This window comes from Equus przewalskii, chromosome 32, assembly GCF_037783145.1.
Source record: "Equus przewalskii isolate Varuska chromosome 32, EquPr2, whole genome shotgun sequence".
Lineage (NCBI taxonomy): Eukaryota > Metazoa > Chordata > Mammalia > Perissodactyla > Equidae > Equus > Equus przewalskii.
The window spans coordinates 18,347,994-18,365,790 of NC_091862.1; the positions used below are offsets into that span (position 1 = coordinate 18,347,994).

At 42.7% G+C, this 17,797-nt stretch overlaps 1 protein-coding gene across 6 annotated transcripts in view; it reads right to left on the reverse strand.

Annotated features, from left to right (window-relative positions):
* The window catches only part of SASH1 (SAM and SH3 domain containing 1), a 300,681-nt gene that overhangs the window by 270,883 nt on the left and 12,001 nt on the right, over positions 1 to 17,797 (reverse strand). The window contains exon 1 of one of the 6 annotated variants that reach the window (XM_070602974.1): positions 13,617 to 13,783. The exons of 3 other annotated variants lie outside the window; for them this stretch is intronic. In XM_070602974.1, coding sequence (XP_070459075.1) covers positions 13,617 to 13,628 — 12 coding nt within the window. In that variant the 5' untranslated portion in view covers positions 13,629 to 13,783. Of the gene's footprint in view, positions 1 to 13,616; positions 13,784 to 17,797 lie in introns of those variants that run through there. 2 more of the 6 variants (XM_070602971.1, XM_070602968.1) reach the window with 2 other exon arrangements.

The window sequence follows — 17,797 nt, forward strand, 5'->3', positions numbered from 1 at the left end:
GGCACTGGGTTCCTTTTTATACTGTCTTTTCTTCTAAACTACAGTTTCTCCATTGGGTCTACTTTTAAACAAAATGAAGGCAAAAATGTTAAACTACTTCTGTTAAAAAACAGCCTTCTCTAAAAATGAAATGCCAATTGTCTTGCAAATATTTTCTGTTTCTCATTTGCAGTGTTCTATTGGTCAATTTGATGGAGTCAAAGCTTCTGAATATTTATAAAGGGTTGGTTATTTTTTGAGAAAGACCAGAAAGGCCGTAACAACCTTATTGGGTTGTTATTTAGCAATTCAACCTTTATTTTTAAAGGACAAAGCGTAAGGAATTGTATTTATGAAAAAATCTAAATAGATAGCCTTCATAACATTACTTCTGTAAGTGTAACTCTGTCCATAATCTTTGGTATATTGCAATTTGGAACACAGTTTCAACTAGTGTCTGAGGCATGGAGGGTGGAGGGAGTAGATGAAATGGAGTTGAAATAGTGTCTCATGCTTAAAACAATCACAGGTCATCTTTCTGCCCATAACCAGTGGCACCTCTTGCCGTGCTTGCCTTCCGGTATGTTCCTTCTATCTTACCAAGCTGTGGCAAGCAACCATAACATTTCTTCCTGCTTGCTTCCCCTAACCACCAACCCTCAGTGGCCCTTGTAGGGGATAAAAAGCATCCCCTTCCATCTGTCTTGGAGGAAGAGGGAAGCACTACCGGTCATCTACACATACGCCCAGCTTCTTGAAAGGAATCTGTTTTGGTATCCTCAATGTGCTTACATTTTTTTTTCCTAAGGTGACTTCCTTGAGAGGGAGCTTGGTCCATAACTGTTTAAAAAAGATTTTAGTAAAATTGTTCCTATCAGTTTAGAAAGAATAAAAGCCTATCCATTACCTGTCCCAAATCTTACTGTGGTGCTTTGCCCATGGGTGTAAAAATTTTTGGAGAGCTAGACAAGGTATAAATAGAAATAGTGATTTGAGGAAGCCTCTTTGACTAATTTATCAAGGCAACTTGAACACATAAGGCTTATTATCTTCCCCTGTTTTATACACAATTCTGTCAAACCTTGGTGCTGATTTTAGATCACGTAGGAATGGATGCTCTCAATTTCAAGCAGCCCAAACAATTTAGGTTATTGAAGCTGATCTTTTTAAGTACAACTGGAATTTTTTTGTGGTCTACCCAAAATTTCGCTGTTGTATTTGATAAATCCACACATCAACATTTTATGTAATTTCTTTCAGATGCATCCTGCTATATTCATTAAGGTAGGTAAAGTCTATTTTTCCAAATCAAGTCTTGAGATATTTTTTGCAATTACAGTCAATCCTCAGTTTATCTCATTTTGTATTTTCTATCTCCTAATAACAAAAATAAACTTACCTAAAGTCATAATACAATTTTAGATACCAAATTTAAACTGTGGGAGTTATATGAGCAAACATTTTTTAGACAGTAGAGAGACAAAATAGTTTAAAGACCAGTCATTGATGGATTTTTATGGTCGCTTCTTCCTTTCATCAACAGATGCTCCTGTGTTTGAACTCAGCTCTTGCTTATGAGTGACAACGCCCAGAAAGGCATCTTTTCAGACAAACAGGTGCCTTTTCTCCAGCATAATCAGAAATGCTGAATTTTTATTTACACAGGACTTTGACATTGAAAGCACCGTTCTAAGAGCTTTATAAATATGAACTTGCATAATCCTAATTACAATCCTTGGTGAGAGGGTCACTATTACACCTCCATTTCACATTTGGGGAAACTGAGACAGCTAGTCAGTAGGAAAACTGGCAAATCCAGCCAGCCTGGCTCTCTCAGTCTATGATTTTTTTTTTAAAAAAATTTTATTGAGGTCACATTCGTTTATAACATTGTGTAAATTTCTGGTGTACATTATTACATTTCAGCTTCAGCATAGTCTCAGTTTATGCTTTTAATCCCTGTGCTACAGCTGCCTCTCCAGAAACATTTTCAATTCTTGGGTCTTCTTTGGGAGTTCTCAGGATCATCTTCTTCTTGTCTTGGCCACACCCAGAATACTTCCACCGTTGGAGGAGGATGATGAAAACATTTAATAACATTTAGTTACCTTTCATCTGAGAATCAGTTTCCATGCAAAGTGTTATTATCCTCATTACACAGACGAAGACAAGAGAACAAAGGGTCAGTTAAGTGTAACTGAGACAAAGTTGGAAACAGAAGCCCCTAGTCCTGTGATATAATCATAAGAGAAGCTTCCATTCCCAGGGGTCGCTTAGATTTGGAGTGAGAGAGAGTGAATGTCATTGGAGACGAAGTAAGGAGGAAAATCCTGAAAGGCAAAATCCTTTGCCCTCAATAATCAAATTTATAAGGTAATGGAAGCCAAATGATTTTATACATTTATTTGACATTTCCTATGTGGGGGATAATGTATTATCATGTATAAAGTCATAATCGTAATGCTGTGGGTATTAACTCGACAAACCAGTTGCAGATCTTTCAAGAAGTCAGAGGCTGACACAGTTCCACCTGGTTCCAGATCTCAGCAGCTCTGCAGGCTGAGATGATGCGCCCTCAGCCTTAAGTGCCCTTGGCGTCTCTTCCCAAGGGTGCGGCACCATTTTCCTTTCCAGGTCAGGACAAGTCACGCCCTGCTCTGCTGGCATGTTCCCTACCTAAGGAATAGCTTGATTCACTTGCCTGATTCTCGGTTTTTGATTTAAGCAAGAGGGAAAGTTTGTGGGATAGTTTCAAGTTGCTAGGCTATTAAAGCCAGTGATGTTGACTGTGTCTGGGAAAAATCCTCATTGTTGATTTCTCTGCACAAGTTTGCTATTCCTAAGCTAACTATGGGTCCCCTTAGTCTGGGAATCCATTTAATATTGTGGCCCACTGATGCAGAGGAGGTGTAACAAAATCTGGGGGTCCCACACAAGTAAGCAATCACAGGTTGGGAGGAAAAAAAAGCTCAACTTGCTTTTGAATTGAGGAAGAGGGACGATAAAACTTTACTAAGAAAAAGAGTTCTATTTTTCAGTTTCATTTTGTGGATGGTGAAGAAAGGTATAAAGAAAGAGGCTGAAGAAAGGCATAAAGAAGGCTAATTGGGAGGGCAAGAATGAGGGCTAGGCTTAGAGACCAGAAGAAACCTGTAGAACAGAGAGAGATGGAGGGAAAGGCAGACTTGAAGAGACAGGGAAGGAAAAACGCAGTGATTGCAGTGTTTTAACGGACTTGAACTTCTCCTGTCGGTTCCTTCTGTTCACCACTGTTATCACTGCCCTTTGAAATTCTAATTAGCCAATTAATCACTGTTCACAGCTCCTGCTGCTCACGAAAGGGAAAATTATGCTGCTGGTTGTAGCCAAAGCAACATCACCCCATGTCTAGATGAACTCAAATAAACCTGTCTTAGAGGTTAAAGTTTCACTCCTTCTGCCTTAAGTAGCCGCAGTAAATTCTAGAGAACCCAGGTCATTTTCAAAATGAAACTTCCTATAAAAATTTTACCTAAAAATCAGAATTTTAACACATACCCTAAAACCTTTAAATACAGAGAACTTCTCCCTATTGACTGCATTTTTAGTTTCACTCTGCTCTGTTTCAAATCTCTTCACTTGCTAGTACACAGTTATGCAAAAGATATTTGTGCAAATGGAGGCTATAAATTCAGTCCTAAGCAAGCTCTGCTGAAGCTTTGTCATGTTAATACCAGCCACAAATGAAAGTAAAATTTTATTTTTAGATTTAACCTCATAAATTGCCCCTAAGCAATTTTCGATTTCCAGCTGATTTATTTGGAGAAAATAGGCTCAGATTTATTGGGTCTGTTAATAAAAAAAAAATTAAATGACCTCCTGTAGTTTTGCCGCTATTTATTGATCTCTTTCAACTTTAGCAAGCAATTCAATCTGCAGTAAGGCGTCTTGAATGAAATGGATTGCGAATGTAAAAATGGAATGAACATTTAGAAAGCATTTTCAAATCCCAGAAAGTAGCTTTAATAAATGAGAATAAGTTAAATTCGAATCACTGGGGAAAAAAAAAGACAGATTTTGTTTTAATGGTGAACTGCACAGAAATAGTTTATTGGATGTAGGATCTCTTGGTGACTTTTAAGAAGCTAGTTCATAGGATGGACTGCTGTAGCTCTGATGAGTGAAGGATCCATCATAATCTGTCCTCTAGCTGTGGCTTTAGACGCTTTGGAAAATTATTTCTAACATCCTTTGAGTAATTCACCCCTGCTTTCCCCATCCAACCATTGAAACTACTAGGACCACTATTACTAGCAGTAGGATAATAATAATTAATAATAATAATGAGTACACGGCTTCAAAATGAGAAGAATTATTGGGATGCTTTCCCAGGATTAGATGAAGCAACCTCCATATTGCTAAATCCACAGGTATGTTTCTGTACTTTTCCTACTTCCCCTTTATTATGGTGCCATTATTGATCATGCCTTTCTTCTTGAAACTCCTTTGGCTTCCCCAATACCACACACCGTTCTGTCCTGTGTTCTGCAAACTTCTGTCTTATTCTAGGTCTTCCCCTTGGGATCCCTTGACTCAGCCAACTCTTTAACCCGCAGCTTTAAAGTAAGCCTTAAATAATGAGGCTTCCCAGGGCTTTGCCTGGATCTTTGTTATGCTTACCCTTTTTCTGAGCAACTTCCTTGGTGTCAACTAACTCCTATATTTTGATTTCTCTCTCTGACTTTTTCACAGCTCACGCATTGCCTCAAAGTCAATATGATTAAAACTGAACTCGTTATCTTTCCCCTGAACATGCTTCTCCCTCTGTCTTCCCCAGTGATACCATGATCTACCCAACTCTCAACGGGAGTCCTCCTCTGACTTACACAACCCAGAAAATGATTTGGGTGACTGTCTTCTCAATCCTTCCACCAACAGCACATATCTAGAACCATTCCAGATGCTTAGGAGGGAAGTTAATCACTACACACATGGCTTGATTCTCTCCAAGCATCTGGGTTGAAAAAGGTTGCATCTAACCTGAAACCCAGCAGCCACCAGAGACTGCTCCATCTCTTCATTCCTCCACACACTTGTCCTTTTAACCCTATCTTTTATCCTGAATACACACATGGGGAACCTCGTGTGTGGATTTGCTGATAAAGCTCTGTCTAGCTATTTTTCTGACTGGAATCCCCCTCTGTCTTCTATGTAGTAAGTTTTGTCCCGACTTCAATCCCTGCCTCCAGCTCTGCCTTCTCTAGTCCCTTTTCCAACTCTCTCCCAACTGATATCTAAGACGCAAATCTGATCACGCACTTCTGCTCGAACCCTGCACTGGTTCCTCCTGGCTTTCCCATTAAAGTTTAAACTCTTTAGCATGACCAAATGTATGGTCTCCCCTGATTATGTCTCCACATTTCCCACCATCCCCAACTCCTCAAGCCCAAACTGTAGTCAAAACCAACTCTCCCAGGTAAAACTGGGTTCCTCCTATGGCTTCTATGGCACCCTGCACATATCACATTGTACTGCAGTCATTCATTCATCCAACAAAAGTTCACCGAGTGCCAACAATATGCCAGACAGCGTTGTGTGCACCAGGGAGACAGTTATGGACAAAACAAAGTCTTTGTTCTCATGGAATCCAATTCTAGATGGAGAAACGGACAGTAAACTTGTAAATAAATTAAGAAAATAGCATAGAATAATGGGATAGTAAGGAACTTGGAGGGGCTTTCATTAGGGAAGTTGGGGTAGGTCTCTTGGGGAAGGTAACATATGAACTGGGAAATAAGCAATGAGACAAAAGAGGCCATGTGAAGATCTGGGGAAGAAGGTTCCTATTGGGGAGATAGCAAGTTCAAAGGCCCGTAAGATTGGACCAAGATGTTTGCAAGACGGAAAGAAGCCAGGGCAGGCTTGAGAAGTCACTGAAGTAGAGGATGCGAGGGAGGGATTCAGGAGATGGGCTGGAGAGGTCAATGGGGGCCCGGTTAGGGGTTTGAATTTATTTTAATTGCAGTGCAAAGCCATTGGAGGGTTTTCAGCAGGGCAGAACGTTCTTATGGCTGCTGGTGGGGAACGGGCTGTCAGCAGGCCAAGAGCAGAGGAGCAGTCTAGGTCCGGAGTCATGGTACCTTGAATTGGGAATTTAGCCAGCGAGATCGCAGGACGTGTCATATATGGAATATAATTTGGATGTGATGCCACTGTAATCAGAAGGTGCTGGTGGACTGTGCATGGTGAGTGTTGACCTCTGTGACTCTTTTTCTAATGTGTAAGCTCTGGGGGAAAGGGACTGTTTCTTCATAAGTGCCTTTTTAGTTCCCACCATAGAAGTTGGGAACTGAGACTGGCTTGTGAATGAACCAAGCATAGGGAAAAATAAATTGTAGCTGGGGTGGTCAGTATATGTTTTATGGTAAAGGTGAGGGTTGACCTGTAGCTAAAGAGAAGGGTAAAATTTCAGAGGTAGAAATGCAGGCAGAAGGAATGTGAGCCCCCACCATTTCTGGATCCTGGGACAGGAACATAAATGGAACCCACATACCTCATGTCTTAATATTTTAAAGTCCTAAGGCAAACTAACAGACTGTTAGATAAAATGTGTTCTATTTTAAAGCTATCAATCAAACTAGCAAATGTTAAATAAAATATGCTCTATCTGTTCACCTTGACAAATGTACTTTATAATCTCCAGGTTCTGGAACTTGGCAGTGGTATGGGAGGGCCAGGCCCTGGCCCATATTATGAGGCATGCTCCCTCCTTTTCCACCCAGGTTCCTCCTCTGCACATGTGTGAACATCCCGGCCTGCACATCTAAGCTCAGTCCATTGACCCACCACCCGCACCCCTGCACAGGCCATGAGAGCTGCCCTTGCACCATTAGAGCAGGGAATTCTGGGTCTCAGGTCCAGAGCATGTACTAAATGGCAGGACTTGGGCTCAGGCGGGCACATCCCCTTGGCCTGCCAATCTTTCACCCCGGGAAGAGAGACAAGGCCAGAGCAAGGTCCCCTAGGTATGAAGAGGAGCAAAGGCCCTTCTTACCTGGATCTAAGCTTGGTGCTGGTTGAGGGGGTAACAGAGGAGAACCATGAGGCCTATCAAGGGAATAGGGAAAGACTAGTTTGTTTGGAGCAGATAATTCATGCAGCTGAGTAGGGATCAGATCCTAGAGGGACAGAATTTGTGGATAAAGAACTTTAAACATATGGGCAATGGGGAGTTCTGACCCCTTAAGTAGAGGAAGAAATGACCAGACATTTGCGTGCAGGGTGGATGAGAAAATGGGAGAGCGAGAGAGATCAGCGGAAAAAAGTCACTCTACTGCAAAGTTTGAGGTATGGAGTAATAAGAACCGAAAGCAGAGAGAAAGGAGTTCATGTAATTTCTAAGAAGAGACAACCAACTGGATGCAGGGGGTGAGGGAGATGGAGAAACTGGGCCAAAAATGGTTTTGCAAGATAAATGTGGCTGGCTGTTTTATTCCTAGTGCTACGAACTGAGTGCTTGTCTCTCCTCCAAGTTCATAGGTTGAAGCCCTAATATGATGATATTTGGTGGGGGACCTTGGGGGGTAATTGGGTCATGAGGTTGGAGCTCCTAGGGCGGGACTGGTGTTCTTATAAGAAGAGGAAGAGAGATAGCCCTCTATCTCTGTTGGGTGGGGATTCAACAAAAAGACAACTGTATACGAGCCTTGATCTTGGACTTCCAGCCTCCAGAACTGTGAGAAATAAATGTGTGTTGTGTAAGCCATCCCGTTTATGGTACTTTGTCATAGCAGCCCAAGCTGACTGAGACATCTTACGTAAGGCTCTTTTCCCTCTGCAAAGTCGAGACCCTGTGTGGGGAGCTTTGAACATTGCTCCTGGAACCAATGCCAGGCCTGACTTCTCACGATCCCCTGAAGCTGGGTTCCCCCTCACCATCTTTTTGAGTAAACCTCCTCCTCACCTCAGCAGCCCCATCCCTGTCAGGCTGAGCCCAAGACGCAATTTTAGCTGAGAGTTCTAAGTTGGGAGGGGGATGTTGTGGAGATGATAAAAACATGGGATTTTTTAAATGAAAGAATACACAAGTCTGTCCTGAGGTGGGCACCCAGGTCATGGTCAGATTAGGTTAAAGGCTCGTCACAGAGAAGCGGAAGAGATGAACTGGGTGGTGCGGACTCCAAACCACGAGGGTTTAAATCTCGACTCTGCCCTTACCAGCTGTGTGACCTAGAAAGCCCGGCTGGAACTTCTTCCAAAGCATTGCAAGCATGAATGTTTTCTGTCCTGACTTGGGTGCTGCGAGAGGGGAGGACGCTTCCCTCCAAGGACCCGGAGCCAGCGCCAGCCCTCGTCCTGTGACACCAAAGAGGCGAGGACAGAGGCCAGGGAGCTTTTTGCTGCAAAAGTCAGATGCTTTGAGTCTGCAGCGCTCTGATAGAACCAACTAATTAAAGGAATTTCCCATTAAAGAAAACTAGGCCTATAGATTTGTGCCACTTAATAGAAAAATAACAGTTTTCTATTTTACATACTAGAATATAAAATAACTTTTGGCAGAGTCCTCCGTAATTTTCCTTGTTCGGTTATTTTTTCGGGTGGGCTCTTATTGCGACCATCTGTGACGATGTGCTAACTAGTCGTGTGGCACTAGTTCTGTTCTCCTTGTCCTCTTTCCACCGTTGCTTGGCAGCTGAGTTTGTTTTTCATTTCGATCAGTGGCATACAATTACAAGCAGATGTTTTCAAAAGTGCTTGACTTTTAAGCACAGTGTGCGATGCCCTCTTGATGGTGCCTCTGCACTCAGCCCCAAATCTGGTTTGCAAATGAGGGTGCTGGGGTGTCATCAGCCTGGGAACCAGGCTTCCTAAACTTCCCAAGATATTAGATGATTTTCTCGGCGTTGTTAGTGCCTGGACGTGCCCTGGAAGCATCTTAGCATTCCAGACGTGCCCATGTTGTTTTCCTGGGGGGACACAGGCTCAGCACAGACTGTAGGGCTGGGAAGCACAAGCTTTAGATTAGGGTGACCTGCGTTCGAACTCTGCCTCCACTGCATGCTGGCTGTGTGAACTTGGACGATGCTCTCAGTTTTCTTGTCTGTAAAAAGGGGATAAGAAGGGAATAGCACCTCACAGGCTGCCTCAGGGATGAAAAGTGTAAGATGCATAAAGTGCATTGGTTCAATGACTGACACGTAGTCGGCACTAGGTACATGCCAAATAGTGGTATTATTTTTACCTAGATTTTTAAAATCCTTACAACAGTCCAGTGGGGTAGGTTGCTATTAATAGTATCACTGGGCTATGGACAAGGAAGTTGTGGCACAGAGAGGCTAAGTAAATTGCCCAAGGTGGCTCAGCCCGTGAGTGGCAGAGCAGTCTGGCTCGAGTCTCTCTGGGTCGCTGTTTGGTGCTAACTGGGCTGAGTGGTACATAATAAGCAGTGCATACTCTGTTGCAGGCATGAGGGGTAAGCACTTTATAGCACAAGATTTCAGGGAACTCCCTTACTGTGCTCTGGGAGATGCGATGACATCTTCATGATAGAGATGAGGGAAATCGGAGAGGTCAGATGAGGTCAAGGAGGACATATGCTGATGAGAGAGGCTGGCCTCCAGGACTGGCACCTGACCTCTTTCTCTGCATGTGCTGGGCGCTGCCCAGACCCGGCAGAGCTGGGTGGACCCGAGCCATCATCTCCCATAAATGTCCCTGGGATGCCAACGGGCTTCCTGAGGCACAGGAGTTGTGTGCCACGTGTGCTGACGCTAGCCCATTGTTTCCTGTTTTTGTTCTTGGTATTACAGTAACAATATCAATTGCCACTGTAAGTAACTCAATATACTTGGTGTTTTCTTTTCCGCTGGCCACAAGTCTTATAATAATAAAAAGTTTCTAAAATGAATAAATATTAAAAACTGAATTTGCACAAGCATGAGAAGGTCCAGAAGGACAAGTAAACAAGAAATCTGGGCACTTTTCTTTAGAAAATAAAAGTAGTAGAAAAAAAAAAGCTAAAAAGTGGTAAACGTAAGATGTGGGAAAGTAAGACTGCAAAATTCCTTCATGAGATCCGTATTCTGGAAAACCACTGTCCACACTCACACATTAGAGGGTCTTGCTGGTTATACTTCTGCCAGGAAAAAGGTTTTTTTTTTTTGAATTATGTATTTTTTTGCTAGTTCTGCCTACAAAACACCATAACAAAATTTCAGTACTCTGGAAAAGTCCAGGCGTGTCTGCCACTTGATTCTAACTGATTTTACATTCGGATCTTACATCTGGGGATCCAATGGGAGTACAGCACAATTTATCAGCAGTGATAAGATAGTCCTTAAAATGTTGTTTTCTAGAATACCTTGGACATGGCTGTTTATTACTGAGAATCTCATTTTTAAATATTTTAAACTATTACAAGTTTCCTTAGGACCAAGCACAAGGAAAGGCAGCCTGGCAAAGTCTCTGTATATATCCTAATATCTACCATTCTTTAAACATAGTAAGTTATTAACTTTTCCTTTTAGAGTCTCTGCCTTGGTGTGATACCCATTTTGAAATTTTATTAATTTTCCAAGAAACTTAAGATCTGCACCCTCTGGCAGAACCAGGAAATTTTATTGACTGAGTTTCTACCAGTTGCCGAATGGGGTTCTTTCCTTCCAGATATTTATTGGATTTTGGTTGGAATAAGACAGGTGGTTTAAGGCTCAAAGCTGTTCCATGCTGACAGAAAAATAAAGCAAGGTCAGCAGGCCTTCTCACAGAGAGCCTGCCCCAGAGCTGGCAGAACCCCTTAGGGTCTTCAGTCCAACTCTGCAGAGCCAGGTGACAGCTCAGTGGAGGCCCCATGCTGATCTCAGATGAATCTGGCATCTCAGGGCTCCTGGGGGCTGGAGGTGACTGAGACAGGCCCGCTTGGCTCCCTAGAATGTTTTGGTCTGGAACAGATCTGAGTCCGTTCACCTGGGATGACCACATGAGCCAGAGCAGAGATGGACAAGGCGCCAGGCTGCAAGCAGGTGGAACGAATGCAGTCATTCTCTTTATTTCGCCCATTCAGCTCAGTTCAGCAGAAACACATCGAGTCCCCATCAGGTTGGCATACGGCACGCCAAAAAGCTATTTGTCAATGAGACGTGCAACCTCTCTCTCGTGCAAAGCATTATGGTAATATGAGATTCATCTCTCCTCCCCTCATCCATGCACTAATTCTCTGATGTCTCCGAGCTGGGAGAAGTACCAAATGTACATCTCGGCATATCTTGGGACTCAGCTGTGTTTGAGCCCAAATAATGCTGGAGAGCGTTCTTATGGAAGAACAGAGCTGGGAAATCATTATTTTCCTGAGAGATAATATTAATGATAGTTAATGTATTGAACTAGACACTGTGCCAATGGCTTTACATACATTAGGTCAATTAATCCTCCACCAACTCTATGGGGTAATACTATTTTTAATCCCATTCTACAGAGCACGAGGCACAGAGATGAAGTCACTTGTCTACAGTCATTTAGCTGAGAAGTGATGGATTCAAGATCCAAACCCAGGTTGAATTAACTTCAGAGTCCAAAAACTTAACCAGTTTTGCTAAACTGCATTTATCATTTAATCTCATTAATTAACATGTGGGAAATGAGGGGCATACAAGCATTTTACTCATCTGAACATGCCTATTTTTTACCTCCACATCAAAATGCATGCCCCATCAGTTTCTATCAATTACCAAACGCGCAAATCAGAAATACGGCTCAGCCCAGTGTCAGGAGCCATGGACACTCTCGTCAGAGAAAACCCAGCCTGAATATATCGCACTTGGTGTGGAGTGACAGAACTGTCATAAAGGTAATCATGTAAAAAACAAAATCTGCCATTATCAAGTTTCTGAATTTCCAGGAAGGGGTTGCTTTCTGCACTGGCTAATGGTGAACATCCTTCTTCTAATTCATCATTTGCAGTTTTATACTCTTGGGAGTAGGGTATCAAAACTATCAAACCAGAGATATGAAAGACTAGGAAATATTTAGCTTTTAGAAAATAATGGCTTAGAGCCCTAGTAAATCAAAAGAGCAAGGGAGAAAATAAACTACACAGTTAGGATGCCGGCTGGAGATTCTTTATAGTTGGGCCTGGACAGCGGTTTACAAGTTTTACTGTCACAGATGATGAAAAGGAATCGGCCTAGGAGAAGCAAAGTCTCAAAGCCCATGCAGACAGAAGATCATTACAAGATCCTGGAACTGAAAGTGGCCTCTAACACCATCTCTGCTGTCGGGACTGAGCTGGTTGGCTATAAGAGTGGAGTGCTCATCAGACTGTAAAGGTTTAATAAGCCCTGTAGGGGTAATTTTCTTCAGAAACCAGAGGAACCATCCCCTCACCCAGTCTTTCCTCCCAACACCCTAACACACACACACCTCCACAGACACACCCTAACACACACACCCTTTGGTCAGAGAATTCCATCCTTCTATGCCAATCAGATCTTGCCTGAATTGTTGACTTATATTAACTGAAATGATCTTCACTCTTCAAGGTTGAACTTTGTTGTTAATTTTGCCATGGAAAATTTACTTATCCTCTAAAAGCTGAGAATAGAGATTCTAAATCCGGGGTTCATGGATAGGATCCCCTGAAATAGAATGAAGAATTTACTCTGTGGAGTTGCATGTGAATATCTTGTGGAGAGGGTTCATGGCTTTCATCAGATTCTCAAAGGGATCTGAGACCCCTTAGAGATTCAAAACTGCTCTCCTGGAGGTCCTCTAACAGAGCTGAAAGATGTTAGAGTTTACAGGAACTCTGTTTCCCTCTAATCAACACTTTCTAGAACTCCACGCTCACAGGAGGCTGCAGCCCAGCAGTTGCTTCTTTTTCAGAAAAACCAAAACAACCGCGGAAGGTGTTGGGGTCAGGAGCAGATTTTACCAGGAGAAGCTGGCAGTGTCCCTGAGTCCCCTCCCCGGGAGCCACTGCTGCCTGCTCCACAGTCCCCACCAGCACAATGTGTGGCACAGGAGGGCCTCAGGGACCGGGTTTAGATGTGTGGGGTTCAATCCTCAATCTGTCACTTTCTACTGGTTGTGACCTTGGTCAAATAAGTACTTCCCTATCCTATTTTTCAGTCTATAAAATAGGGAAAATAATACTTTCCTTTTAAGACTTTAGTGAGGATTATGAGAGATAACACGGAAGTAAGTGCATGACACAGTCACCTATCTGAAACCCTTGGGAACAGATGTGTTTTGGAATTCAGGCTTTAGATTTTTAGAAATGTAATATATTCCTATCCTCTATATTATTTAACACCACCAGCATCTCCCATAATAAAATATACAGATGTTTCTGCAGCAAAGCTATGAGTATCCACATTAAGAGGGATGAACCAAGAGCACAGTCTTACCTCAATTCAGGGCAAGTTTTTGACACCAAACATTTTCAGTTTTTGGACCACTTGGATTTTGGGATTAAGAATAAGCAATCGTAGACCTGTCTTCGCTCAACAATTGTTCGTTGAATCCTCCTTCCTTCAGTTCCCAAGGTCCTAATTCTCATGTCACTGTTGAGTCACCAGTCTTGGCTCACCCCGATATTTACACACTTTTGGCATCTGCGCTGGCCCCGTGGCTGAACCTGCTACCCGGTGTATTTCTCTTACCTTCACGCTCATTTGAACAGCGTTCTGCTTAACCCAGCGGCTCCCCTCTCTTTCTAATACTCTGAGTGAAGAAGACTCATCTCTCCTCTTGGCTTTGTCTTTAACTCTCCCAATTCCTGAGGCAATCTCTCTTGCCACAGCTCCGCTATTCCAAGGGCTGTCTGCCGCCTGTCTAATATATTCTCAAGGAGCTATCAAAGTGACTTCTAGTGACGCTGGTTGGTTCACTGCTCAGAAGAACACTCTTCCCCTGGAGACAAGAGGGAACATTCCTGAGTTTCATTCAGGTATGCCTGAGAGCTGCTCCCAGGCTGCTTGAGAATGAATGACGCAGCAAATCCTCTTGGGGACAGCACTCCTAGCTTCTCTTCCCCATTCCAGAGTGTCCCGAGAGAAGGAATGTGGGCTCCAACATCAACGTAACAGCTAAGGGTGACACTTCCAGAGACACGGTGGCAGTCAATGGCAGGTGGCAGCTGCTGAAGGCCACCTGCATGATACTCTATGGCAATGGGTACCATGAAGTTTAATGTTGGTGGAGTGCAAGAGCACAATCAGACAAATGGGGGGTTGATTTCTGATTCCTTCACATACCATGTGACCTTGGGTAAGCTGCTTTACATTCTCTGGGCCTCAGCTCTAAAACGGGGATAATATTACCTACTTGACTAGGACTATAATGAAGAGTATGTGAGATTACCTATGCAAATGCCCCAGCAAGTATCCAGATCCTTCCATCAATGCCCTTCCATAGGCTTTCCCTTACTGGTCCAAGAGACCCATGAAGGGCAGAAACATGTCTGCTCTTTGTATTTATTCCTAGCACAGGGTTTGGCCCACAGCAGGCATGTAATAAACTATTGAAGAAATCAATGAATGAGTGCAACGGTTTTTGCGGTTGGTTGCCCACCTTTAGTTCGTCCTAAGTCCGATATCCACAATTTGATGGGAGGCCCTTAAGGTGAGGATACCTGAGTCAGAGTTTCATGGTCCAAACAGCCGTATTTCCCTCTGATGTAGATAACAGAGTTAGACTGCACAAGCTCTTCCACTCAGCAATAATGTTTTCTTTTCAAAATGAAATTTCCAGTTTTATAGACAGAGTAATACATATTAATCACTAGTATTAGAGGCGTTGCAGTTTTAAAAAGATGTCTACATTCAGAGTAAGATTTGAAGAGCTGCTGCAACTCAATGCCTTTCCCACTAACCCTCAACGACCGTCGATTAAAGCTTAATTTAATCCGAGCGTCCCCTTCGGTTCCAGCAGATTATAACGACCAAACTGAAATGTTTTGTAGACTTCAAGTTTCACCCAGGGCTCTACACAGGCTTTGGGAATTCAGACATCTTGGATTTCAAAGCCTACCCGAGCAGCTCTGTACTTAATTATTCCCTTATTCTCTTGGACTAGAGAAGAAACCAAATGACTCCTAACTTACTAATATCACAGTTAATGAGGGGCCAGTCCGGTGGTGTAGTGATTAAGTTCCCACACTCCACTTCGATGGCCCAGGGTTCGTGGGTTCAGATCCCTGGCACGGACCTACATACCACTGATCAAACCACGCTGTGGTGGCATCCCACAGACAAAATAGAGGAAGATTGGCACAGATGTTAACTCAGTGACAATCTTCCTCACCCAACCGCCCCCTAAAAAAACCCAGTGATGGTGTTTTTGAAGCATTTTCAGTTAGCCTCAGTTCCTTTATCTGTAAAAGGGGCATGAACAGCATTTGCAGTGCCCATGTGAAACATCCATGGAAACACCCAGGGCTTTGCCAACTGTGAAAAACTGTAGCTCTGGATGGATGTAACATCACTGTAATATACTGCCAAAGTTATTTTCAGTGTTAATTTTTATCATCTAAGATTATGTGGTCCAGTAGTAAATAAGGACTATATAGATTTTTTGCTTACAATCTCCATTTTCCTTTTTGTCTGATTCTTATTTTTGCTATGTCTGACAGAAACTTTGGGGGAAAAAATACTGCATGTGAGTGTGTGTGTGTATTTCTTTTTACTAAGAGTATACTTTTTCTCTTTTGCCTATAATGGAGAAAAATGAAAGACAGTTTCCATGAGTGATCACTGTGACGAGGATCCAAGTAAGAGAGGAGAAAGCTCAGAGAGGAAAGGGCTTGGACATTAGATGAGACTGGAAGAGCTCATTTTTTTTTTCTTTTAAGATTTTATTTTTTTCCTTTTTCTCCCCAAAGCCCCCTGGTACTTAGTTGTGTATTCTTCGTTGTGGGTTCTTCTAGTTGTGGCATGTGGGACGCTGCCTCAGCGTGGTCTGACGAGCAGTGCCATGTCCGCGCCCAGGATTCGAACCAACGAAACACTGGGCCGCCTGCAGCGGAGCGCGCGAACTTAACCACTCGGCCACGGGGCCAGCCCCTGGAAGAGCTCATTTTGGAAGAGCGAGGCAGACTGGCTGGAAAGCATTTTCACTGCGTTTCTCCCAGAAAGCACACTGCCAACCAGGGTAAAAGATCCTACTCTGATCTGACACTCCTTCCAGAATTCAGGAACATGTGCTCACTTAATTTAGCCCAGTCGCACACACTTCTTCCCACAAAAAAAGGAAAATCTTTCTTAGTTTCTCTTTTCTGTCCATTCTGTTTTTCTTTCATTCAAAAGAACCTTAAGTTATTCCCGGGTAGAGGGACCTAGTCACAAAGACGAGTCTTCTTCATCTCTTCTGTTGATAAAAGGGGTGTGTACAAGATGCCAGCCAGCAGAAACAGCCTTTGATTAATATTTCAGTCACAGGAGAGAAAATCGGCTAGAAGATGAAGACATATTACGGAAAAGGTAGCAGACAAATGTACTCTGTGAGTTCATCTCGAATCATCCAACATCAGATTCACACTGCATCAAAATTCAGGTGATTTATATGATTGCATTAGGTTCTATTAGTATTAATGGGAAATATGCATGCATATCAATATACACATTAGTGAAGACAGACTCCCTGAAGAGTTTCTGCTTTGGGGCGAAAGCTCTATTATTTACACCTTCTCCACAAGGGAAATAGGATTACTCCCATTAAATATGTGTTCAATACTCCATGTGCAGCAGAAAAAAGGCTCATTCTCAAAGATATAAATAAAACTATATTTTACATTTGTAATCAAAATCATTACAGCAAAAGGCCACATCTTATTACTACTATTCATTAGTTGCTATTTAGGATTTCTTTTTATTATTAACTGTGTTCACTCATTGATGGAACACAAGGAAGAGAGTGGAAGAGAGCAGTTTACAGTGCTTTATTCTCATGTCAAAGATGAAGAAATAGGCAAAGTTTGGTAGTGATTTATACAGAGAGGCGTCCCATAAGTAAAATAATAAACTGCCAGAAAGGACAGGTTCTCCAATCCATGAAGCAGGAGAAAGCTAAGACTATAGCCTGTCATTTTCTGGCAGAAAGAAGTTTTAAGTCAAATTAGAGGCAATAAGAACTCCATATATGTTATCATTATATCAGAAATGATGATTTCAGCTGCTAATAAAAGGAGACCCAACTCAAAATGGCCTAACCTACTGGGAGGTTTATTATTTCACAAAGCAGAAGTCCAAATTGTTTCAGGGTTAGTTAATCTGCCTGTTCTACCATGCTAGTAAGAACCCTGCCCACTCTTCTCCTCCAGCATCAGCAGGTCATCTTTGCACTTCGTGAGTGAAAAATGGCCGCTACAGTGTCCGACCTCAGTTACAGACCCACCAATCCCAGCAGAGGAAGAAAGGTCATCTTCTATGCATTTCTTTTTGTTGGTAGGAAAGTTTTTCCAGAAGTCCTTCAGCGGCCAGCATTAGGTCATGCATCTCTTCCAAAATCAGTAAGTGATGAGAGAAGTGGAATTCCATGACTGGCCTAGATACTCGATTTTACCCTCCCATTCCATGAGTTCCAGAGAGGGTCACCATAACAAAGTGATATTAATACAGTCTAAAATTCAGGTATTGTTAGCTTTGCATAACTGAAAAGCAGGAGCAAATTAATTTTTGTTACTTTGATCTCTCCCTTCTGTTCCCTCTCACCCCCACCGTCCATAAGACTCCCGGTAGCACACAGGATTCTCATATTCTATTCCTGCTTGCTTCTGTCATGCCTCCTCTCAGAGCCTTCTTTTATACCAAGGTGTAAATATCTAATAGCAGCTAAAGTAGCATCC